We start from the raw sequence: 26,309 nt of genomic DNA on the forward strand, positions 1-26,309 counted from the left end.
TTTTATTTTTGTTTAATTACATTCATAATTATATACATTATACTGAGTTATAGTTTTGAGAGAGAAAGGGGCCAAGGGAGTCTGTTAACAGTTCATTTTATCATCATTATTAAAAAGGGTAATAATACTGTCATTGCTGATATCTTTTATATAATAATGACCATTTTAAAATGGTTTATTTTAGAAATAATAAAAAAGGATTGATTAAAGGAGAAAAAATGAGAATTTAATGAAGAAATAACTAACACTAGAAATTACTGTTCAGCATTTGTTTTAATTATGGTCTTATTTGATATGAAAGTAAAAATAAATAAAAATAAGCAATAAGTAACGACAAGAATAATAAATATATAATAAACAATAATAAATGCATAATTAAAATAAATAATAATAAACAGGCAATGTATGTACAGTAAGGACCCAAGCAAATAAATAAATAAATAAATAAAAACAATAATTGATAATAAAATAGTGTAAAATTACGAAGTGTTTCCGCGCAGGCGCCGCGGACACGCCCCCCTGACCGGAAGTGCGTCTCAGCTGCGTTTTTGGCCTGTCTCCGTTTTTAAATGTTGAGTTTGTGGAGCTGAAAAACCTTTTAAAGGCCCAAAAACGGCGACCAGAGAGATTTACTGACCTTCAGCCGCACCAGAGCCACCAAACGGATAAAAGTGCGTCCGAGCGCCGCTGACTGGCTCTGCTGAGGGGAGTTAGCTTAGCATGCTAGCGGCTAACGGAGCCGCTCGGCCTGGTTTTAATGTGAATTAAACTCTAAATAAGTTTAAATAAAGTCCTCCGTTTACCCGCGCAGGCCTGCGGGGTTCGGGCAGGAGAGCCCCGCTGGGCGGACGGCGTGTTTAGAAGTGGTCAGATCAGAGTCTGAGACCCAAACCGCTCAGACCGTTTATATCAGTTTATACTCGCTTTATAGAGACGCGGAGCTCAGACAGCGCGCTTATTAAACATTAATAACGCCGCACAGTCACTCTGTTCGGCTGTCGTGTGTGCTGTGGAAGGTTCTAGCTTTGCTTTAGCCGTTCTGTATGCTGTGAAGGGCTCTAGCTTTACATTAATCGTTCTGTGTATGTTACAGAAGTTTCTAGCTTTGCCTTAACGGTTCTGTATGCTATGGAAGGTTCTAACTAGCTTTTTAGGGATGCTAACTTTAAGATATTATAGCTTTGTTTAACTGTTCTTCGCGTGCTATGACAGGTTCTAGCTTGACTTCAACCGTTCCGTGTATGCTGTAGAAGGTTCTAGCTTTGCTTTAATGGTTCTGCCTGCTGTGGAAGGTTCTAGCTTTGCGTTAACGGTTCTGCATGCTGTGGAAGGTTCTAGCTTTGTTTAGGCATACTGTAAGATACTCTAGCTTTGCTTTAAAGGTTCTGTGCGTGCTGTGACAGGTTTTGGCTTTGTTTTAACTGTTCTGTGCATGCTATAGAAGGTTCTAGCTGAGCTTTAATCATTCTGTGCATGCTTCGAAAGGTTCTAGCTTTGTCTAAGCATGCTATAAAAGTTTCTAGCCTTGCTGTAACCGTTCTGTGCATGCTTTGAAATGTTCTAGCTTTACTTGAGCTGTTCTGTATATGCTGTGAAAGGTTCTAGCTGACTTGTCAGAGCAGATCAGGGTTCCTGTGGTTCCTTTACTTTGGGCTGGAGTAGTCTCTGAATGTCTTCTTATTGGTTTTACAGTAACGTTTGTAGCTTTGCTTGTTTATTGTATAATAAACTGTCTGATCTGTTTATCTTGTTTATTAGAACGTTCTCTATTATCAGTGCAGCATCTCCAATTGCGCATTTTGTTCTGCTCCAGAAGAACCTGATCAGTTACTAATATGCATGATAAAATGCACAGAACGCCAGGTTACAGTGAGGGTGCTACATGTGTACGATTATGGCTGTCAGTGTAACTCAGTTAGTCAGTTACTCCATTTAAAACATAGAAGTCCATTAAATTGAGCCTTTAGATGAATCTGCAGTGGTTATTTGCCTGTTTGTTTGTATTATGATAAATCATATTTTAAATCCTGCTGACTTTTTCAATGCCTTATTGTAATTGTAAAGTGTGAGAAAGGTGCTGCAACAACAAACATACAATTATTATTATTATTATTAGTATTATTATTGTTATTATTATTGGTGTGTAAGTGGGCTGCAGCACTAGAGTTGGAAATACTAGATCGTGTAATTTTGTCTCTCCGACTTTAACCTGATTTGTTGTTGTTTTTTCTCATTAATCTGTAGATTTGTTATTATTCTGTTTAACCTGTTGTTTTGTTGTTGTTTTTGGCCCCAGCTGGCCCCTCCAGTCCCTGCCATCATGCCCGCGCTGCTGGAGAGGCCGAAGCTGTCGAACGCGATGGCGCGAGCTTTACACAAACACATCATGAGGGAGAGAGAGAGGAAGAGGCAGGGTGAGCACAGCAGTGTAGCTCCGCCCATTCAGCTACAGCAGTTTGGCCCCACCATTCAGCTACAGCAGTTTGGCCCCACCATTCAGCTACAGCAGTTTAGCTCCGCCCATTCAGCGTATAGCAGTTTGGCCCCGCCCATTCAGCCTACAGCAGTTTAGACCCACCATTCAGCTACAGCAGTTTAGCTCCGCCCATTCAGCGTATAGCAGTTTGGCCCCGCCCATTCAGCCTACAGCAGTTTAGCTCCGCCCATTCAGCGTATAGCAGTTTGGCCCCGCCCATTCAGCCTACAGCAGTTTAGCTCCACCATTCAGCTACAGCAGTTTAGCTCCGCCCATTCAGCCTACAGCAGTTTAGCTCCGCCCATTCAGCTACAGCAGTTTAGCTCCACCATTCAGCTACAGCAGTTTAGCTCCACCATTCAGCTACAGCAGTTTAGCCCCACCCATTCAGCTACAGCAGTTTAGCCCCACCATTCAGCCTACAGCAGTTTAGCTCCGCCCATTCAGCGTATAGCAGTTTGGCCCCGCCCATTCAGCCTACAGCAGTTTAGCTCCACCGTTCAGCTACAGCAGTTTAGCTCCGCCCATTCAGCCTACAGCAGTTTAGCTCCGCCCATTCAGCTACAGCAGTTTAGCTCCACCATTCAGCTACAGCAGTTTAGCCCCACCCATTCAGCTACAGCAGTTTAGCTCCGCCCATTCAGCGTATAGCAGTTTGGCCCCGCCCATTTAGCTACAGCAGTTTAGCCCCACCCATTCAGCCTACAGCAGTTTGGCCCCGCCCATTCAGCTACAGCAGTTTAGCCCCACCCATTCACCCTACAGCAGTTTCTGCCCATTCTTCCTCACCCCTTCACACTGAAGTTATAAGGAGTGTTTCAGCTCAGGCTGATTTCTGAATCATGTTTGTTTCTGTGTATTTCTTCTAATGTTAGTGTGCAGTGAGATCATTTACTTAAGCAAGTCAAAAATTAGTGCACCTGTTAATGATCAGAGCAGGTGTTTACAGACAGTGTTCTGTGTTCTGTCTTACAGAAGAGGAGGAGGTGGATAAAATGATGGAGCAGAAGATGAAGGAGGAGGAGGAGAGGAAGAGAAAGAAAGAGATGGAGGAGAGGATGTCTTTAGAGGAGACCAAGGAGCAGGTCAGTGTTTCTCCTGCACTGCAGTAGAATTTTTCCAAACTCTGCATTTATTACTGAAGTACACTACAGTTCCTCTTGTACTTCTCAGATAATGAAGATGGGGGAGAAGCTGCAGGGTCTTCAGGAGGAAAAGCACCAGCTCTTCCTGCAGCTGAAGAAGGTTCTGCATGAGGAGGAGAAGCGCAGGAGGAAAGAACAGAGGTGAGAAAATGAAACGCCTGAATACACAGGCAGCAGACTCATGTAGCTCAATTTATGTACGAAAATACATACGCCATCACTGCCCACATACTTCAGTGCGTCCTGTACGTTGGCATGGATGTTAAGCGGTACATCCACTAGAGGGCAGTCCAGAGTCAAAAGCTTCTAACAACAAACATGGCGACGGTGGGGGAGGTTGTGATAATAAGCCTACCAGCTGTTCTGTATCAACAGTTTGTCCCTATGCGACGTGACATCATAGATGTTTTAAATTTCTGACCAGGTCACACATCCTCTCCTCAAAAAAGCTGTAGCTCAAACGCACTGGCCTTTCATACATACAGTGTTTGAGCTGCAGAGCAGAGCAGCGAGAAAGTTATACAGACGGATAAAAGGTCACATCAGTCACTCTGCTCAATAAAAATATCATTTATGAAAGTGCACGTTATGTTTGTTTATCCTCAACAGCATTCTGACTTCTGATTAGGCAAAAGGATCAAGCCTGGTAGACCAACCGAGAAAAATGTGTTTACAGCATGCATTAAAATGTTTAACTGGTATTTCATCATGAATTAAATAAAATAAAAAGATAGCGTTTTAAGCTTAATTTTCATTGATTTTCGTGGCTTATTTCAGCGTATTTTCGGCGCCAGATCTATTCTCTAAACACTGCACCGCTTCACTGTGGCGTCTGGGACTGTGTGAAAGTGCTGACTAGTTAACACGGGCAGCGAAATGAAAAGCAAGACTTTCCGTGTCGCTCTCGCTGCACAGACGCAGTATGTGTGGATCAGGCCTATGAGTGAACATGTGCACTGTGTACAGCTACAGGCAGGTAGCAGGTAAGTTTTAACTAAGGCTCAGCTGTTTGGCTGCCCACAGTAGTCAACCTATAAATCCATTAGTGGGCGCTGTGGGGACTCAAACAGCTGATCTTGCTCAAAGCTTAAAGCTGCTTGTCTGTAGCTTTACGCAGTGCGCAGCGTTGAGCATAAATGACTCTTAAGGCTGTTCGGATCTCTGCGTTCATTTGTGCAGGTTCTCTGAAAGCTTATGGATACAGATAAACAGAGCGGTACTGTCGGAAATCGCCGGGGCAGCGTAGCCGATAGTTCAAGCAAGACACGACCACAGCCGTGGGTCTGTGGACATGGCGAAGGAGAAACTTTAAAAATGGTGGAACATTTTTTTTTGAGGAACGGTTCTGCGACTTGGTCAGGAATTTCCGTAAGGACAGGTTGAGGACAGTGTCTAAAATACAGCGACAGTAAAAACTGCAGTGAACAGACAGGAGGAGAGAACAGAGCTCAGCAGAAGATCGGTCAGCAGCACAGCTAATATCTTAATATCGTATCATCCACTCAGAGCCGCACTAGTCTAAACAGCTCTGGTGCTGTTTTGCTAAGCAGAAGTTGATATTTATTATGTTTGTGTTCTCACAGCGACATGACGACTCTGCCCTCAGCTGCCTATCAGCCCAACATGGCCATCCACTCGGGCCAGCACCTCCTGAGCATGCAGGGTAAGAACTGGATAATTCAGAGTGGACACTGAATAATTCATAGTAAATACTAAATAATTCATGGTAGATACTGAATAATCTGTAGTAGATACTGAATAATCTATAGTAGATACTGAATAATCTATAGTAGATACGGAATAATTCATAGCAGATACTGAATAAATGAATAATTCTGTTTGCCTGTCTGTCTCTCTTCTCTCTCTCAGCGAGTCCAGTAAGTCACGGCCGTCCGGCGGCTCTGTTAGGAGAGCGTAATAAACAGCTGTTCCAGCCTCCGGTCATTTCTGTGAGTACGATCTCTCTGTGTTTTCTCATACCAGCAGATAATAAACCTCAATTAAAGAGACTCCTGTTTAAAAAAAACTTACTTTCTAAAGCTGAAATAAATTAACTGGATCAAAAACTGAAATAAACAACAACAACAATAATGATCGACTTTAAGCAGAGTGGTTTAGAATGTCTGTAACTGTTTTTTTAAATGTTATATTTACGTAAAAAAATGAAAAATCTTCAACTGCGTCCAAAACTGAGAGCATAGCTCCACACCAAATAGTATTTCAAACATAGTACACCACTGCCATGCACCCGTCCCCCGGGCCCCGATGACGGCCGCAAGAGCTGGCAGGAAGGCGGGGCCCGCACTTCCAGTGAGGACGAACCCTGACGAGGACGGCTGGAAGAGAAACACAGCGAGTGAGTGGGGGACAGTGCGCGAGTCCCGAGCCCTGCCTCCTGGGCGCCACCTCCAGTCCCGCAGTGAGGCCACTTTAATTTGCCTCACGTTCAATCTGGGCGGACGAGCTGCGGAGCGGGGGCGGTGACGAGGAGGTGGAGCAACGAGCTCTCATTCCCTCTTTCTCTGTTTCCTCTCTGCTGTTTTTAAAAGTGAGCACCTGAGCCGAGAGGGAACGAGAGCTCGTTGCTCCGCATCCTTGTCACTGCCACCGAACCGCAGCTCGTCCGCCCGGGTCGAACGTGAGGCGAATTAATGTGGCCTCACTGCAGGACCTCGTCGGGGTTCATCCTCGTTCGTAGTGTGGCTCCCACCTTCCTGCCGGCTCTCGCTGCCGTCATCTGGGCGGGCACATGACAACCACCAATAGATGTCCATCCATTAGCATAGAATGTGCGGTACAGTAGTAAGTGGTTTTGGATGTAGTTTAGGTTTTGACCTATGAGCTACAGGACACTCATTTTGACAGAGATGTTAGATCAAGAGGCATTTACCAGATCAAAGACTGTGTGCTAAATCAAATGCTGTGTGTTTCTTCAAAGGCTCTGTGTTACATTAAAAGATATATGTTCACTAAAAGGCTGTGTTACATCAGAGAATATATCTTTGATCAAAAGCTTTGTGTTACATCAAAGCATATATGTTAGCTCAAAGGCTGTGTGTAAGATCAAAAGGTATGTCTTAAAACAACAACTTTGTGTTAGATCAAAGGATATACTGAGTCATTTTACAGTTAAATTTGGCCCACTAGTATTATCTCCTGTGGGACGCGCTGTGTGGAGTTGCTCGCTGGGTTATGTATGACTTCAGGGTTATTTTAGGGACTGTTTGTTTTCTAAGAATCCCAAAAAGAAACCACAAATGAACCGCAGTTACACCACCTCTGGAGTTTGGGGTCGATTTAGAGCAGTGTGAGTTTGTTTAATGTTCACTTGTGCACAAAGAAACTTGAGTCATCGCTCTGAGAGCACTTAAAGTGGCTAAATGTGAAAACACCCTAAAACACACCTGTTAAGCTGCTTAAGTTCATTTAATGAAACGAGGTGTGTTGGTTATTTCTTTAGCCTGTTTCTTTCTCCATCTATATTCTCTCTATCTCCGGTTTCAGTGACACACATTTTCCAAAAATGTCAAAGTGCAGCGCTGCTAAATTTGGCAGGCCGGAGTGGAATAAAGCTTTCTTGGCTCTCGAGTATTCGTTTGTTTCAGCCAGCCAATCGGGGCGCTCTGGAGGAGCAGATGCAGCGTGTGGTTGGTCAGATTTGTGGGTGTGTGGAAATTTGGCGCTGTTCTCCGGATGACTCTGGATGATGACTCAGTGGTTTCACCCACCGGGTCAGAGCCAACGGCCTTAATACAACATGTACAAAGGAAACATGGAGCAAAAACTGACCCCAGACCAGCTGGGACTTCACATGCACTCGTAATGAGGACAAGATGCAAAACTTGGAAGAAGTTTGATCTTTTAAGCTTAACGCTGTGCTGATGAACTGAAATTCCCAGTACTTCAACACAAAGGTCTCTACCGGCCTACGTGCCACATCCAGCTCTCAAGGCGATTTCATACATTCCATCACATAATCATTTAAATATGAGTCTCCGTATATCGTTTGCTTTCTTTTTTCTTCAGCTAAATATTCATGTGATGGGTAGCTTTGCTTCACCCATAAGTCACTGTGTTTGGTTACCCAACATAGGCTGTATAAAATCAGCTCAGACTGATGATTCCGATGCTAAAAGCTGAAATTTAACATTTCCTGTGGAGTCCCACAGGGTTCAGTTTTAGGGCCATTGCTTTTCTCTTTATACTGTTACCTCTAGGTGATGTAGTTAGGAAACATATGAATTTTCATAGCTGTGCTGACGACACACAGTTATAGATTTTCATTCCTTCTGATGATCAAGACTCTGTAGACTAACTTGCTGTGTGTCACATATTTAAAAAAAATTCTACAACTAAATCACGAAAAAACTGAAATACTGATCCTTGGTTCTAAACCTGCAGTAGAAACCTGGGTGTGATCTGAGACTCTGAGCTCTGTTTAATCTGCATGTAAACACAGTCACTAAATCAGCTTTTTATCATGTGAGAAAATCACTAAAGTTCAGCCTTTTCTCTCTCAGAGCAACGCAGAGAAACGTGTTCAGCAGAGTTGATCACTGTAATGATCTTCTAACTGGAGAAAACAGTCCATCCTCTAGAACCCGTACAGAACTCAGCAGCACGGATCCTCACAGCACCAACACAGAGAGCTCATATCACCCCGTTACAGACTTTAAAGCTCTGCTGCTGGTTTTTAAAGCTCTAAATGCCCTTAAAGCTCCTGAATGTGTGTCTGTTTATGATCTTAGATCTGCAGATTCTGACCTTCTGAACTCCTTCAGTAAAACACAGAAAACGTTTTAGACAGTCAAGCTCAGTTTTAAGAAACAGCTGAAAATGAACCTCTTTAATTTTAAGCATTTAATTAAAACTGTCTCTTTGGTATTTATTTTTTTAGCTTTGTTATTGTCTTATATGATTTTAAAACTCATAGTTTCTTCTATTACTGTTAAGCTTTATCACCTGTCTGTAAAGCACTCTGAGCTGCCACCGTTATGAAAGTGCTTTATAAATGAAAATATTATTATTATTATTATTATTATTATTATTATTATTAAGTAGAGCACTGCATGCAAGAGGAGCCATTCAAACGTTCAAGAGGAACCTTCATCCTGGAGCCAAGTATAGCTGCTGACCAGACAGAAGTGTGAAGTTTATGATATCCCATCTTTTAAACTCATTCAGATAGCCAGCACAGCATTTCCCACTGAGCTGTTTCCTCCGGGTGTGTTTTTGTTGTAGCACATAATGCAAAACAATGATTCATATAGCGTGCTGCGTTCATCTACATCACTCTGGATAGGAGCTGCTAGATGCCACAAATGTAAATATAGACCATCTGAGGATGGTCACTTTGCTTGTCAGTCACATGATCTATTTCTATCAAAGTAGGCGGTTCTTGTCCATGTTGAGTGAAGAAACCTACCGGACTGTCTAATGATAGCCCGACATCTGGCTTGCCGGACATCTGGCTTGCCGGACATCTGGCTTGACGGACGAGGATAGTCTCTCGCTGGAGGTTTATTTCAGAGACTGCTTGTTTTCTCAATCTACAAATCAGTCAGACCACAAAATGAACCAGTTTAGACCACATCTGGAGCGTCGGGTCTCTCTAGAGGAGTTTGAGTCATTTTCACATGCTCAAAAATGCCATTGCTTTGAGAGTGCTGGAATGTGGCCAAATGTGAAAACGCACCTGTTGGTGGTCTCTTCCTCCATGTTGGCCACGTTGGGTGACAAAACCTACCGGACTCTCTGGTGATGCTGGACGTCTGGCTTGCAAGACAAAGATCACCTTTCATTGTGAAAGCATGTAGATTATCTCCCTCAGTCAAATTTGAGTTTTCGTAATACAGAATATCTTGTTTAGGAATATATTTCACAATATATATATTTCACAATATATTTAGGAATATATTAACACTTAGGGATAATAGTTTTACGGTGTCTCTGTGAAGCCTGTGACGTTCCTTGAGATGGACGCTGTGACTTGAGATTAGGACATGTTTATGCTCATCTCCAGTTTATCCTTCCTGACGTGGTGGCGACCTGCACTGTAAACTTAAATTAGTTGGCAGTGCTCTACTTTTTCAAGCCCTGCGTACTCTTAAATTATTTAGGTTAAGAATTATTCGCTCTCACATAAAAAAACATTTTGCAAAGAGAATTATACTTATAAATTAGAAAAACGAGAATTAACAGTAACTAACAAAAACGCCCTGCGATGGACTGGCGACCTGTCCAGGGTGTATCCTGCCTTCAGCCCAATGACAGCTGGGATAGGCTCCAGCACCCCACCGCGACCCAGAAGGATAAGCGGTTTAGATGATGGATGGATGGATGGATAACAAAAACGATAAGAATGCTGAAAAGCTTTTTGGGTACAAGACTTTTCCATCTGTAGGATTTATCTAATTTGACTCAACTAGATTTACCTCAGTAACTGAGGATTATACAAGAAATAGTGTGTGTTACTTCATTTGTATTAGTAATTAAAAAATATTGAAGGAAAAATATTAAAAGAAAATGAGGTTATCGCAATTATTGTGTTTTACAGTGTGTACAGGTCCTGTACAGGTCCAGACGAGTCGGGTAAGTTTTTAAAGGTGCAGCGTGTAAGATTTAGCGTCATCTAGCGGTGAGGTTGCAGATTGCACCCAGCTGAATCCCCCTCCCTCACCCCTCCCTTTCCAAGCGTGTAGCAGAACCTACGGTGGCCATCAGGTTTTCTGTCGTCGTCTGTCCCGATTTAGTTTTCTTCTTCATGTTTTCCTTTTGACGGTGAAGATTCACTCTCCCTCACTTTTTCTTGTGCTAAATAGTAAGTTTAATCCTCCATTTGCCAAAAATTGGGTTCTCCATTTTGTCAAAGTTTGGGTTCTCGTGCAGATCGGAAGCTGTTTTTTTTTTTTTTTCTCCCCAATTTAGTCGTCTCCAATTCCACCCGCTAGTTAGGACTCCCCCAATCACACGACGCTATCAACGCTAGGAGGGTGAAGGCTAACACAGGCTTCCTCCGAGACCTGTGAAACCAACCACCGCTTCTTTTCGAACTGCCGCTCACGCAACGTCACTGGACAGCCGAACGCGCTCGGAGGAAAGCGCCAACCGCCAGATCTGTTACGTCAGCTAACAGACGCCTGCGCTGACTAGCATCGCGCTGAGTGATGGGGGGAGAAGGAGGGGCCATCCTACCCACCCAGAGAGAGCGAGGCCAATTGTGCTCTCTCGGACTCCCGGCTACAGACGGCTGTAGCATCACCAGGGATCGAACTCGCGATCTCCTGATGATAGGGCCAACGCTTAGACGGTTGCGCCACTCGGGAGCCTCCAGGAAGCTGTTTTAAGGTGGTGAAAGTAGTGCAGAATAAAGAAAGGCGTGAAACCAAAGCTGTGAAATGATGGTAAATTCTGAGAGACGGACTTTGAGAAGTCCACATTTGCAGCCGACCGGAGACGGACACATATTTGGAAAATGAACAATGTGAGCAGTCGAGTTTAGACAGATATTTCAAGCTCCACTCTGGAGGAGGTGGATGGTCCTCGCTCAGCTCCCTTCACTCAGAGATCACTAGCAGAATAGGCAGTTAGTGTTCTCCTCCAAGCGTGTTGAGCTCCAGTGACGTTGATTTAGTTTGAAAAGATGTGGCGGATCTTCTCGTGTCTCGATGAAGAACGTGTTAGAATCACCCTCCCAGCTTGGTAGCATCGTGTGATAGTGGGAGACCTACCTAACGGGGGGAAGAGGACACGACTGAATGAAGAAATAAAGAAAAAAACCTAAATTAATTAATTTACGTTTGGCCCACTATTACTGTCACCTGTGGGACAGATTGCAGTTACGGTACACTCTTCAACAAGATGGTTCTTTAACAGTCCTTTAGTAAAGACAGTGGTTCTGTAAAGAACCATGAACACTCAAAGAACAATTTGCGTGTTTAAAGGGTTCTTTGCATCATGAAATTGTTCTTTAGATTAATGGAGATGGTGTTGTACTTGGTTTTACGTAGATCTTTTTTGAAAAGGGTCCTAAATATCATGAAAACCGTGCTTCTATTATTACGACATCAATCTGGTAACAATAGAAGAAGCCTTTTTGGTGCTATATAGAACCATCTTTAGCACATTCTCCATCAATCTGAAGAACCATTTCACTATGCAAAGAACTATTTAATCATGCAAAGGGTTCTTTGAATGTTCATCGTTCTATATAGCGCCAAAAAGGGTTCTTGTATGGTAACAAGCTTGACCTCGTAATCATAGAAGCACCCTTTTGATGATATATAGAACCCTTTTTAAAAAGCTTTATATAAAAACCATCTATAACACATTCTCCATCAATCTGAAGGGTGACTTCTTTGCCTGTTCATGGTTCTATATTTTCTTTAACAGAGAACCCTTGAAGAGTGTCGATTATGGTTGACTGCGGGTTTATTTCAAGGATAGTTTGGTTTCACAATGAACAAATCAATCAGACCACAAAACAAACCAGAAACAAACCGTACTTGGACCACCTCTGGAGTTCGAGGCCGATTTAGAGGAGTTTGAGTTTGTTTTACGTGCAGAGAAACTGCTGAGTCATCGCCCTGAGAACACTTAGAGCTGAAGAGCTGAAACTGGCCACACCTCTTAACACGCACCTGTTAAGATGCTTAAGTCTCCTCCTGTAATGAAGGAAATCTTATTATTATATAAAAATATATACTTGATTACTTTTACAGGTTTCTCCATCTGGATTTTTCTCCATTTGCATCTCTGCCAAGTATGTCAAAGTGCAGCGCTTCTAAATTTGGCAGGCCGGAGTGGAATAAAGCTCTCTTGGCTCTCGAGTATTCGTTTGTCTCAGCCAGCCAATCAGAGTGCTCCTGAAGAGCGGATGCAGCGCGTGGTTGGTCAGATTTGTGGGTGTGTGGAAATTTGGCGCTGTTCTCCGGATGACTCTGGATGATGACTCAGTAGTTTCACCCACAGCAGCTAGACTGATCTGGGGTCAGAGCCAACGGCCTTAAAGCTGCACGCACAAAGAAAATGTGGAGCGAAAACTGACCCCAGACCAGCGGGAGACTTAACAGGCGTGCCTGAGGTTTCCTCATAGTCAGGAAAAGATGAGAAAACTGCCCGTAAATTGACCGTTAGTGTTCTTGAAGACTTTGCCACAGCCTTACAGGACCAGCTGGTGGTCAGGGCCAGGAGTAGATTCTGAATTATTGGACTTTACATGTTCATAACTAAAAGAAAGTGTATAGTTTAAGTCTTCAACTGTTTTGCCATGTTTTATTTTTTATTTATTAATTTCATTTGCTGCCTTTAACACTGTTTGTGCTCTCATTCGCCTCTAATGGTCTCGCCTGCAGCACTAGTTTGAGGCTTCATAAGTTTGACTTTGTCTCTGATCCAAAGAGGTTAAACTAAAATTTGTAATGGACTTCCAAGTTACACAGTGGTTCCAAGCCCTGATTCAGTTCCTGTCCTGCTCATTTTAGTGTTTCTCCTAGAGTTGTCCTGATCTGGTCCAGAGAATCAGGACTGAAGCTGAGCCACACACTTTTTAAGGTTATTTATTTATTTATTTTTGCATTTTTTCTAGTTCCTCTTCATTTTCGTTGCGACCAGTTCCTCCGTTAACTAGGTGTCCTATGCTACAAAGCTGAGAAGGTGAAGGCCAGCACATGCTTCTTCTGAAACAAGTGAAGCTCCACCACATCTTCTCAAACTGCCGCTAACACAGCATAACAGGAGTGCAGCTTGCTTGGAGGAGAATGTCAACTTTTATTCTGTTACATCAGCTAACAGATCTCAGCGTTGGCTAACACGTCCTGCGACACTTTTCACTTGCGAGTTGCGAAAACGAAACCATTGTGGAAATATTTTGCTTCTGGCGTGAACAGCTCTGTCTCAAAAAATAGGGACACCCTCCTCCTAGACATGACTGCACAAAACAGAGGACTAGGGCTAAGTGGTGGGGGCGAGGGGTGAAATGGGATTGGACCGTGGAGTATTACTGATTAGGCTGACTTCTGTTTATGTGACTCTGTTTCTCTCTGTAGGGTCGTCATTATCAGTCCCAGCAAGGGTTCAGCGCTCCTGGAGCGGATCACGGGCAGTTTTCCGGAGCTCAGCCGGGTCATGGGCCTTACGGGGTCACCCAGCAACAACACGCCTCCCCCTTCACCCCCAGCCAGCCTGTGCCGGTCAGCTACGCCAGCAGTCAACAGATCAGAGGTCTGGCTGTACGATACTAAATATTATTTAATACCGATTTATCAATGATTATTATACACATTTCCTAATGTAAATCGGTCAGGAGTAAAGCTCAGTGGGAAGAAAAGTTCACCAAAGCGCGAAACAGTCATTACTTGCTTTCGTCCACAATTAGCATTAACATTTATGATCTGCACATTTCATTTGTTTGAATGACTGTGTTTAAATGAGAAAGCTGTGCTTGTGTTGTTGCAGGTGCGTCAGCATTCCCGGCTATGCAGTACCTGCCCCATCAGCAACAGGGCTACACCGTACACAGCCACTTCACCTCTCAGCCAGGTGGGGGGTGTATAGAAGTGTATAGTACTATAAACGTAAATGTGATGTACAGTATCACTCATCATGTAGTTGCTGTTGGACAAAAACGTGTATTTTGTCCCAGCAGTGACGATGCGCTACTCTTTTTATGTTTTTAAATCATTTTCATTAACTTTTGGAACCACCTCCTCTGTAAGTCCTGAAACATACTTCACACAAGGATGCAAACGCTTCGAGCTTCGCAGACGGGGTTTCGTACATAGTTGCGTTCAAAAATATGCCACCAGAGAACTTGTAGAGAGGAGAATTGCCACTCTGTAATATCTTCTGGGTTTCTCAGACGCTAGAGGGCGCTCCCGAGCGAGTCCAAAATGAATGGGTTGATATGGAGCATTTGAGCAAAATCATAGTTTATAAATGATTAAACATTGTAATGTAAAAGAATTCGATCATTTCCTGAACAGCATAAAACACTTTAACACTGCTGTTATATTATTAAGAGCTTTTAAACCCGAGTTACAGGAGTTTAAATGGCGGCTCATGTACATTCATGACGTCAGTGACCGCAAACAGCCAATGAGCTGCTCCGCTCACCAACCAATCAGCGCTCGGTAGCAGTAATGTTAACCAATCAGCACTCAGTAGCAGTAATGTTAACCAATCAGCACTCAGTAGCAGTAATGTTAACCAATCAGCACTCAGTAGCAGTAATGCTAACCAATCAGCACTCAGTAGCAGTAATGTTAACCAGTCAGCAGTAGTTGCTGTAGAAAAAAAGAAAACATTCAGGTGAGTTTTCTTTGGTGTTGTCGTGAAATACATCCTTCTACTTTCTAAAATTAGAGGAAAGTTCTGGTTCAGTGATTAGAAACTATTTAACTTTCCATTTTTTAGCCGTTTATCTCCTTTTGCCTTCATTCATTGAGGACACGCTCATGGGCGCCCTCTGCTGTTTAGCAGTCTTGTTTTTGATATAATGGGGGAAACAGGAAGAGGCTAGACCTGGCTCTGGTGTCACAACGCACAAGCGCAAGCTGCATTCTGAGTGTTACAGCAAGGGGCGCTATAACGACAGCCAAGTCTGTTCAAGTGGTCTCGTACCGCCAGCTTGTTTTCCAGCTGCCATAACAGACGAGCTGCTGAGTGTCACACAAAGTCGGCTTACATAAACATAAAAATATGATCCTTTATGGCCCTTCAGTTCCAGCAGAAGAGCTAAAGCAGCTCACTCTCCTCTACTGTCCATGTTTAGCTGTTGAGGCTGTTGGAATAACAGAAGATCCTCTCGGGTTTGTCCTCTAGCGCCCCCTTCAGTACTGAGTGTTTTAACTGCCACAGTAACGTAAGAGCGCACAGTGAGTTTGTACAGAAGGACCCAGCGTTTGCAGTGCGTTGGCTGAGCGCCATCATTTGCTTTTGCATCTTTGTGTTGAGTCAGTTTGTGGCTTAAGTGTCCATGAATAGCCCTAAAACAGGACCAGCTGGTGGTCAGGGCCAAGCTTAGGTTCTCAGTCTGTTAATGTTATTTATTAATTTAACCCTTGTGTGGTTTTCGGGTCTGTGGGACTCAATTTTCAAAGTTTACCAAAAGAGAAAATGATGTGATTTATTATTATTTCAGCCTCAGATTCTGGTCCTTTGCTCATTTTCAGTGGAGAACATATAAAATAACCCATTTTCAGTGTCTTCACTCTGTTCACCCCCCACACATTTATACTACGCATGTGGTGTTGGGTGAACCCACGGGGAGTAAAAGTGTGGAGGTGCTGTGTCCTTCACTCTGTTCTCCTCCTACATGGCCTGCTGTTAGTGTGTGTGTGTGTGTTTGTATATATATGTGTGTGTGTGTGTGTGTGTGTGAGGGTGGACAACATGGACAGGCTGCTGACTGGCTACAGCTGCTAAAGGAGAACCCTATGCTGGATACGTGCGATATTTTAAACATCTGGCATTTTTACATGAATTATGGCTGTATTGATTTAATAAACCAATAATGTGGTGGGTCCAGCAGACCACTGAGTAACACACACACCAACACCGCACACAGGTATTCTGTTCTGTTTTATTTTTACATTTTAAGTAACTTAATTAACTTGTAGTACCTCTCTCTCTCTCTCTCTCTCTCTCTCTCTCTCTCTCTCTCTGTCTCTCTCTCTGTCTCTCTCTGTCTCTCTCTCTCTCTCTCTCTCTGTCTCTCTCTGTCTCTCTGTCTCTCTCTCTCTCTCTCTCTGTCTCTCTCTCTCTCTCTCTCTCATTGTCACTCTGTAGGTTTTATTCCGAGCGCTGGTATTCCTCTGCAGAAGCAGTTGGAGCACGCTAACCAGCAGTCTGGCTTTACTGACTCTGTGAGTTCAATCAGGACTTTATTCAGGAGGAGTTTATATCACAATACCTACATTTAGAGTCGGTTATTCATTCAGCCTAATGAGAAACTGTAGAACAGACTCAGTTTATATCACAATACCTACATTTAGAGTCGGTTATTCATTCAGCCTAATGAGAAACTGTAGAACAGACTCAGTTTATATCACAATACGTACATTTAGAGTCGGTTTTTCATTCAGTATGTATGTCTATTTAGAGCACCCTGAGGCCCATGCATCCCCAGGCTCTCCATGCTAGTGCGGCCGGTTTGCTGCCCACTCCGTCCATCGCTGTCCAGATCCCTTCTGCCAAGGTGAGAGAGCACCACAGTTTAGCCCCACCCTTTCAGCCTACAGCTGTTTAGCCCCGCCCATTCAGCCTACAGCAGTTTAGCTTTACCCATTCAGCCTACATCGGTTTAGCCCCACCCATTCAGCCTACAGCAGATTAGCCCCACCCTTTCAGCCTACAGCTGTTTAGCCCCGCCCATTCAGCCTACAGCAGTTTAGCCCCACCCTTTCAGCCTACAGCTGTTTAGCCCTGCCCATTCAGCCTACAGCAGTTTAGCCCCACCCATTCAGCCTACAGCAGTTTAGCCCCACCCATTCAGCCTACAGCAGTTTAGCTCCACCCATTCAGCCTACAACAGTTTAGCCCCACCATTCAGCCTACAGCAGTTTAGCTCCACCCATTCAGCCTACAGCAGTTTAGCCCCACCCATTCAGCTACAGCAGTTTAGCCCCACCCATTCAGCCTACAACAGTTTAGCCCCACCATTCAGCCTACAGCAGTTTAGCTCCACCCATTCAGCCTACAGCAGTTTAGCTCCACCCATTCAGCCTACAGCAGTTTAGCTCCACCCATTCAGCCTACAGCAGTTTAGCCCCACCCATTCAGCTACAGCAGTTTAGCCCCACCCATTCAGCCTACAGCAGTTTAGCCCCACACATTCATGCTGAAGCTCATGCTGAGTGTTTAAGCCTGGCCTGGACTGTTGTTTGAATTCAGCCAATCAGAACAGAGCTCATTGACTTTCTGTCTTAAATGGACAGTGACATAAATGGCTTCATTACTTCTAAGGGATAAAGAGAAGCTGAATAATAATCTAATTAAACCTCAGGCACAAAAATGAAATCACAGGAAATGTAGGCTATGGGCTCTTTAATACCGGAGGACGTAGGTTTGTTTAGTCACACTGTGACTGGTGTTTGCTGAAGTGTGTAATATGGTTTGCTGGCTAACGTTAGAGAACACCAGTGTTGGATATGATCTGTGTCAGTAGCTCAGTGTCATTAAGTGAACAGCGAGAGAACAGTGGTCCCTCTTTACAGCAGCAGGTCATTTATTGCTGCGGTCAATGCTGAAATATTTGCCCACTTTGTGTGTTATAATTGTTGTAGCCACAGCAGACTAACAGAGTTGCCACTGTGTAGGCGTTCTGTCCTTCAGCAGAGGGCAGCAGGTCAGGGAGCCTGTTTAACACGATCACTGGTTTTGGTTGGTGCACTAGGTGGTCTGGCAAATGTGGAAAAGACAGCACTCAGATTTTATACATTTTAAAATTGAAGATAGATTAGAAGCAAAAAGTACCAGCTTGTGAGAAATAAAAAAAGAGGTTCAAAGTACTTTCCCCTCAAAGAACAAAATAATTATGAAGAATTAAAGTAACAAAAAAAGCAAAAACAAAACATGAACACTGTAAATTATTTGGAATGTTTATCATTATAATAATACTGCATGCCCAGATACAGTAACTGTGGGCTGATATCTGATATTTTTCCACTGATGCCGATACATAAACATTCATAAATGTATAAATCGCCACCAAATCTACCTGGATCAGCATTACAGAGAAATATAACGCTTCTTTCTGTGGAGATAAAAAAGGAAAGTGAATAAAACAATATTTTTGTGCAGACTGGAAAAAATAAAACATAAAATGTGGTCCATGCAAAAGTCATGGCACATTTAATTTACATGTTTAATTTTTTTCCAATATGTTAAATTCAGCAAATAAACAGAAATTGTGGATTAAATGTACAGAAGGGTGTTTTCTGTAGAGGATTATTTACACTTAGACAGTCAACACAAACATCGTTTGGCTGAGGCTGCCCAAACTTTTGCATACAGTTGTATGTGGCGATGTTCTGTAACATTCCAAATACCATTTTAAACAAGTTCTGCTTGCTACATCTTAACTAGATTAAAAAAATTGATCAAATTTAAAATTACTAATTTCAATTTGAGATTTTTTTGTGACCCTCAATTTGAGAACTGCTGCACTAAATGATGTTGAATGTTTTATACAAACTGTGCTGTTCGTACAGTCTGCTGCGCTGTGCGGAGCTTTTCGTTTGTTGTGCAGTAGACTTTAGACGGTGTTCGGTAGCCTTTAGACAGCGTGCCGTATCCTTTAAATGGCTGCAGTAGTCCTTAGACGGTGTTCAGTAGCCTTTAGACGGCGTGCGGTAGTCTTTAGATGGCTGCAGTAGTCTTCAGACGGTGTTCGGTAGCCTTTAGACAGCGTGCCGTATCCTTTAGATGGCTGCAGTAGTCTTTGGACGGTGTTCAGTAGCCTTTAGACGGCGTGCGGTAGTTTTTAGATGGCTGCAGTAGTCTTTAGACGGTGTGTAGTAGTCTTTAGACTGCATGCAGTAGCCTTTAGATGGTGTGCAGTAGTCTTTAGACTGTGCAGTAGCCTTTAGATGGTGTGCGGTAGTCTTTAGACTGCATACAGTAGCCTTTAGATGATGTGCAGTAGCCTATAGACGGTGTCCATTAGTCTTTAGATGGTGTCTGTTAGTCTTTAGGCAGTGTCCGTTAGTCTTTAGACGGTGTGCAGTAGACTTCAGTGTGCAGTAGCCTTTAGACGGCTGCAGTAGTCTTTAGACGGTGTGCAGTAGCCTTTGGACGGTGTTCAGTAGCCTTTAGACGGCGTGCGGTAGTTTTTAGATGGCTGCAGTAGTCTTTGGACGGTGTTCAGTAGCCTTTAGACGGCGTGCGGTAGTTTTTAGATGGCTGCAGTAGTCTTTAGACGGTGTGTAGTAGTCTTTAGACTGCATGCAGTAGCCTTTAGATGGTGTGCAGTAGTCTTTAGACTGTGCAGTAGCCTTTAGATGGTGTGCGGTAGTCTTTAGACTGCATACAGTAGCCTTTAGATGATGTGCAGTAGCCTATAGACGGTGTCCATTAGTCTTTAGATGGTGTCTGTTAGTCTTTAGGCAGTGTCCGTTAGTCTTTAGACGGTGTGCAGTAGACTTCAGTGTGCAGTAGCCTTTAGACGGCTGCAGTAGTCTTTAGACGGTGTGCAGTAGCCTTTGGACGGTGTCCATTAGTCTTTAGACGGTGTACAGTAGCCTTTAGATGGTGTCCATTAGTCTTTAGACAGTGTCCGTTAGTCTTTAGACGGTGTGCAGTAGTCTTCAGACGGTGTGCAGTAGCCTTTAGACGGCTGCAGTAGTCTTTAGACGGTGTGCAGTAGTCTTTAGACGGTGTGCAGTAGTCTTCAGACGGTGTGCAGTAGTCTTTAGACAGTGTGCAGTAGCCTTTAGATGGCTGCAGTAGCCTTTAGATGGCTGCAGTAGCCTTTAGACGGTGTGCAGTAGCCTTTAGACGGCTGCAATAGCCTTTAGACGGCTGCAATAGCCTTTAGACGGCTGCAGTAGCCTTTAGACGGTGTGCAGTAGCCTTTAGACGGCTGCAGTAGTCTTTAGACGGTGTGCAGTAGCCTTTAGACAGTGTGCAGTAGCCTTTAGACGGTGTGCAGTAGCCTTTAGACGGCTGCAGTAGTCTTTAGACGATGTGCAGTAGTCTTTAGACGATGTGCAGTAGTCTTTAGACGGTGTGCAGTAGCCTTTAGACGGCTGCAGTAGTCTTTAGACGGTGTGCAGTAGGCTTTAGACGGCTGCAGTAGTCTTTAGACGATGTGCAGTAGTCTTTAGACGGTGTGCAGTAGTCTTTAGACGATGTGCAGTAGTCTTTAGACGGTGTGCAGTAGTCTTTAGACGGCTGCAGTAGTCTTTAGACGATGTGCAGTAGTCTTTAGACGGCTGCAGTAGTCTTTAGACGATGTGCAGTAGTCTTTAGACGGTGTGCAGTAGTCTTTAGACGATGTGCAGTAGTCTTTAGACGGTGTGCAGTAGTCTTTAGACGGCTGCAGTAGTCTTTAGACGGCTGCAGTAGTCTTTAGACGGTGTGCAGTAGTCTTTAGACGGCTGCAGTAGTCTTTAGACGGTGTGCAGTAGTCTTTAGACGGCTGCAGTAGTCTTTAGACGATGTGCAGTAGTCTTTAGACGGTGTGCAGTAGCCTTTAGACGGCTGCAGTAGTCTTTAGACGGTGTGCAGTAGTCTTTAGACGGCTGCAGTAGTCTTTAGACGGTGTGCAGTAGCCTTTAGACGGCTGCAGTAGTCTTTAGACGGTGTGCAGTAGGCTTTAGACGGTGTGCAGTAGTCTTTAGACGATGTGCAGTAGTCTTTAGACGGTGTGCAGTAGTCTTTAGACGATGTGCAGTAGTCTTTAGACGGTGTGCAGTAGTCTTTAGACGGCTGCAGTAGTCTTTAGACGATGTGCAGTAGTCTTTAGACGGCTGCAGTAGTCTTTAGACGATGTGCAGTAGTCTTTAGACGGTGTGCAGTAGTCTTTAGACGGCTGCAGTAGTCTTTAGACGGTGTGCAGTAGTCTTTAGACGGCTGCAGTAGTCTTTAGACGGTGTGCAGTAGTCTTTAGACGGCTGCAGTAGCCTTTAGACGGTGTGCAGTAGTCTTTAGACGGTGTGCAGTAGCCTTTAGACGGCTGCAGTAGCCTATAGACGGTGTGCAGTAGCCTTTAGACGGCTGCAGTAGCCTATAGACGGTGTCCATTAGTCTTTAGACAGTGTGCAGTAGCCTATAGACGGTGTCCATTAGTCTTTAGACGGTGTGCAGTAGCCTATAGACGGTGTCCATTAGTCTTTAGACGGTGTCCATTAGTCTTTAGACGGTGTGCAGTAGTCTTTAGACGGTGTGCAGTAGTCTTTAGACGGCTGCAGTAGTCTTAAGATGGTGACCATTAGTCTATAGACGGTGTGTGGTATTTTCTCTGTTTTCTTCATTGGACTAAACAGATTAGAACCTCTGACCAAAACATAAGATGCAGCTCTACACCGCCCCCTGGTGGAGTGGAGAGTTCAGACAGTTCATCTTAAATATGAGAACGTATAACGTTCCAAAATTCTGACTCATTCCTAGTGAGGTCAGACATTTGCACCCTGGATGGAAATGACAGAATCTGTTTGTGTGGTTATGTTCAGCTGTTTGTGAGAGGAAAGTCCCAGCAGATAGGAGTGTTCAGACAGTATGAGGACATGAAGGAGGCTGAGTCGAGGCCGGTGTGGTTTATCCGGACTCTTAAATGCATTGTGTAGGGAGAGGAGCGGGGAGCCGTTTGGTCAGTGAGTCAGTCTGTTACGTTGATTGTTCTTGGCCAGCGCTCTGGGCGGTCTGGCAGATCTGGAAAGGATGGGAACACCCATTCCTTCAGCCCAGCAGCTTCTTTAGATTCAACTTAACAAATAACAAATCTGTACCTACTGCTGTGGAGTTAGACAAGCTGGTACAAATCCCATTATACCAGTGTATATCACAATACCTACATTTAGAGTCGGTTATTCATTCAGCCTAATGAGAAACTGTAGAACAGACTCAGTTTATATCACAATACCTACATTTAGAGCCAGTTGTTCATTCATTCCAGCCCCATAATAATCATATCATCCATATTAATGTTGTACGTTCTGTGGAATTTGTTAGAGTTCAAATCCAAAACTCCAGCAGTGCCGCTGAGTGACAGTAAACAGTCTTTAATGTTGAGTTATGCTGTGAGCTGATAAAGCTGTTGTATTTCTGCAGAAGCCAGAAGGAGCTTCCGTCTCGTTCTGCTCTTCTGTTTGACTGTTTACTTTAACGCTCGCCATATGCTAAGGGTTTGTTTGTTCTCTTTGTGTTTGTTTTTGGCCAGACTGGCTTGCCATATGCCCACCCACCCAGGCCGGCCTCCCCGGGAGCGTTCACACACACGGCCCCCCCACAGCCAGCACACGCGGTGAGTTCAGCTGGACACCAGCCCGTAAAGCCCGGCCTACACTACACCTTTACACAGGGTTTAGGCTGAGTTTATGCCGAGACAAGGTGCAGGTTATAGTGCTGATAGTTTATGGATCCAGACATCGAGGCGTAATAAAATCTTCTCCTCTCAGTGTCGGTGCTGATGCCAGAACTTAAATACTGTATCGGTACCGGCCGTAGAGAACAATGATACTCGGGCTGTTGCGACAATTTCTGACACGCACACTATTAAATATTTGATGTTGTTAAATAATAATAATTAGCTACTGTTGACTTTAATTTAACTACTGTTAACTTAAAATCTAGATGCAAATAAACAAAAATACACATACAATATGTGCAAGTAAACCTAAATACAGTAAAAACACTGTATAACATTAGAATCAATGCACGTAAACATAAATATAGTAAAAATGCTGTACAACATTAGAATAAGTGCAAATAAACATAAATACAGTAAAAAATGCTGTGTAACATTAGAATAAGTGCGAATAAACAAATTATATATGTATATATGTCTGTGTATAAATGCAAATAAACAATACAATAAAAACGCTGTATAACATAATATATGCAAATAAACATAAATACAGTAAAAATGCGGTATAACATTAGAATAAATGCAAATAAACACAGTAAAAACACTATATAACATAATAGAGTAAATGCAAATTAACCCAGTAAATACAGTAAAAAGAACCAATTTTTTTGTTTGTTTTGAAAAAAGTATTTGAAAGTCTGGTTCTAGATTTCTCCTGGACGTCTCCGGACATTACTTGGATTTATTAGATTCTATCAGCAGCTCCTGATTTTACATAATGAAGTAAAGAATAATTTTGCTGTGGTGTCTGAATCTTAAGCACAGTACTGTACTGTATATATGTCTGTGTGTTCTGCATCTGAAGTGTTAACTCTAGGTCTGTATTGCTGGCAGAACCCAGAACATCTCATGCAGCGTTTGTTCATATGAGACTGTAGAACTTTATCAGTTTGAGTGGCGTCTCCATTTATTCCTGCCTACAGAGTTTCTGAACCGGATCTGACGTGTCGTGTATGTTTCTCTGTTTTTATCAGGCCACGTTTCAGAGCTCCGCCCAGCCGCCCCCACGCCACGCCTACCTCTCTCACAGCCAGTCAGGACAGAGGTTCTATCACCATGGCAAATAGCCGGCCTACCAGGTGGCGGAGATTGTGGTGTTAGATTTGGGTTTGACTCACTCCAGCTTCAGCACGTCACAACCACACAGTACCGCAGTAACGCTTTAGCGTAGAGAACGTTTATGATAGTTAATCAGCATGAGGACAAACGTCTGTTAGCTTCATACTTCATTTCTGCATCCGCTAATATTCACTAGCACAGGGTCATCACTCTTATATACCGTCAGTGGGCAGGTGCTTCAAAGGAGAACTTCACTGTTTCTCGTCCTGCTCTCCGTCTGCTGTACCTGTAGCTCAGAGCCGAGTAGCTCAGACAGTAACTTCAACACGTTTCCCTGAACCGAAAAAAGATCAGAAAACATAGTAGCATCAAACTCGCTTATAGCAGAAGACAGTGGGCAGTTCCTGAGCTTGTGCCGTATTTTTACAGAGCCTTTTCATGATTTATTCAGTTGAAATTTCTAAATGAAGCTGCAGTCATGCCAAAAAAGACTTTTAACATGAAATTTATGAACTTCTTATTAAAAAGAATCAGTTTAATATGGATATTACTTGATATTTATTTTAATAATAGTATAAAATTAGTCTTTTGAGAAGAAGTCATGTGGTGCAGCCACACAATGAAATGAATTACGTATTTTAAAGTTATTTACAGCTACTAAAGGGGTGCTAACTAGCCTTTGTACTTGGACACAAGGTTATACGTAATTTTGTTTCAAATGATGAACATTAATGTAATAATAACACGTTCATAGTTTGGCTGGGGTCGCACCTCCTGACTGAGCTGAAGCAGCTGAACCACGATTCAGAAATTACAGTATTTGTAAAAAGGCTGATGATCTCGGCCCACTCTTCCTTAAAGTCATGCCAGAATAAAAGTCCTTTGTTGTCAGTTGAAAGTTTTTCAAAACTTTTCATAAGCTGCATGTCTCTGCGACTAATTGTGCTTTTAAAGGTGTGAAACATAAAATCAAAGTATTTTATTTCGAATTTAATTTTTTAAATATAAATTATCCTTTTTAATAGTTTATTTAATCTGCATATATGGTTGGTGGTTGGACAATCACACCACCTGACATTTTCAGACTGTCACACTTTGAAATTAATTAAAATGTGTTTGAAATTAATTATTTTTTGATGCACTAAAAATGCATTTGTAAAAAAGGAGGTATTATATAATGACTTGATATGAAGTTTAATTAAAATTAATAATAATTTAAATTAGAATTGATTTATTTAATAGGAAAACAAAGAACTGGTTCTTTCAGACGTGGGACTAGTTTTCCAGAGACTGGATTCTGTGGTGATGCATTATTTTTCAGAGGCTCCGCCTCCTGATCGCCATGGATACTAGAAATCTTAGTGAAAGCGAATGAAATCAGAGCTGCTTTTGCCAGTTCACTCTAACAGAATTGAAATTTTTCAGCCTCACATATTATTTAACCATTTATCGATGGAATTCAGCAACTGCCCATTGACTTCCATTGAAAGTATGTTTTATGCTAATACGTTTTCTGTTATTTTCTAAGTTCAGGGAAACGTACGGAAATAACTGTCTGTGGTATTTAACTGTACGTTACAGGTACAGCAGATAGAGATCAGGATGAAAAAATACTGAAATATTCCTTTAAGCTGTTATCAGTGCAGTGAGTTCTGTTTGATGTTCTTATGTTCAGCAGTCGTGCCAAATAAAAAATACTGACAATAACAATAAACACAGGCTTAACCTTAGTAAGAGAGCACACAGTACAGACTGAAAGGCAGTTTAAACTGACAGGCATAACAGCTGTAAACACTCGGCTGTGTGTGATCTGAGGCAGGAAGTCTGAGCTTTTCCTGCTTTATTATTTTTAATAGGGAGTAAAGCTCTCAGGGCACTTTGTGTAGATACTGATAAATTCCCCAACACACATGGCCACGCGAAAAACGGGGAGGAAGAGTTATTTTCCTAAAAATAAAAACAAAACAATATTTTAATTTAATTAAAATGTGATATTTTTAACTCAGTTTGATGAAATTGCACTTAAAATCAGATCTCACACAACGGTAATAAACCATTATGAGGAAAAATTATACATTGATTTTGCTCCTGTCGTCTGAAATAGAGCGTGAACACACACACACACACACACACACACACACACACACACACACACACACACACACACACGCCTGGAACGGAGACTGTATTTATTTAGTGTTTTCTGGCGCGCAATAAAAGACAAACTGCTAATAATCAATAATGGACTGATTTTTATAACAGCGTGTTTGGGGAAAAGGGGATTTTTGTGGATTATATCTGTGGAAGTGCCTCCTCACCCTGTAGAGGAGAAGAAAATCACCCGTTTTTCCTCCTTCTCACTTTCTGGCAGCAGTTTGTCATATACTGACTTAAATATTGACTATCTAAAAATAATGACTCGCTGTGTTAATATAGCATTATAGTCATTAAATAACGTTGTTGGATCTCATAATAATGACCTTTTATTCCAAAATACTTATACAAAATAGCCATGTTCTTGAAATCGAATGTTATTAACAGCATT

General features: G+C 42.8%; 1 protein-coding gene across 1 annotated transcript; it reads left to right on the forward strand.

The window, feature by feature from the left end:
* The first annotated feature begins 512 nt into the window (after positions 1 to 512).
* gps2 (G protein pathway suppressor 2) lies at positions 513 to 26,003 on the forward strand. The gene is made up of 12 exons (XM_036580816.1): positions 513 to 671; positions 2,297 to 2,414; positions 3,452 to 3,561; positions 3,650 to 3,762; positions 5,205 to 5,284; positions 5,491 to 5,570; positions 13,668 to 13,842; positions 14,077 to 14,160; positions 16,408 to 16,484; positions 16,721 to 16,816; positions 22,499 to 22,582; positions 23,680 to 26,003. The coding sequence occupies exons 2-12, from the start codon at positions 2,321 to 2,323 to the stop codon at positions 23,770 to 23,772; spliced, it is 1,086 nt and encodes a 361-aa protein (XP_036436709.1). The 5' UTR covers positions 513 to 671; positions 2,297 to 2,320; the 3' UTR covers positions 23,773 to 26,003.
* The last annotated feature ends 306 nt before the right edge of the window (positions 26,004 to 26,309 follow it).

The sequence above is a fragment of the Colossoma macropomum genome, unplaced genomic scaffold (assembly GCF_904425465.1).
Source record: "Colossoma macropomum unplaced genomic scaffold, Colossoma_macropomum, whole genome shotgun sequence".
Classification (NCBI taxonomy): Eukaryota; Metazoa; Chordata; class Actinopteri; order Characiformes; family Serrasalmidae; genus Colossoma; species Colossoma macropomum.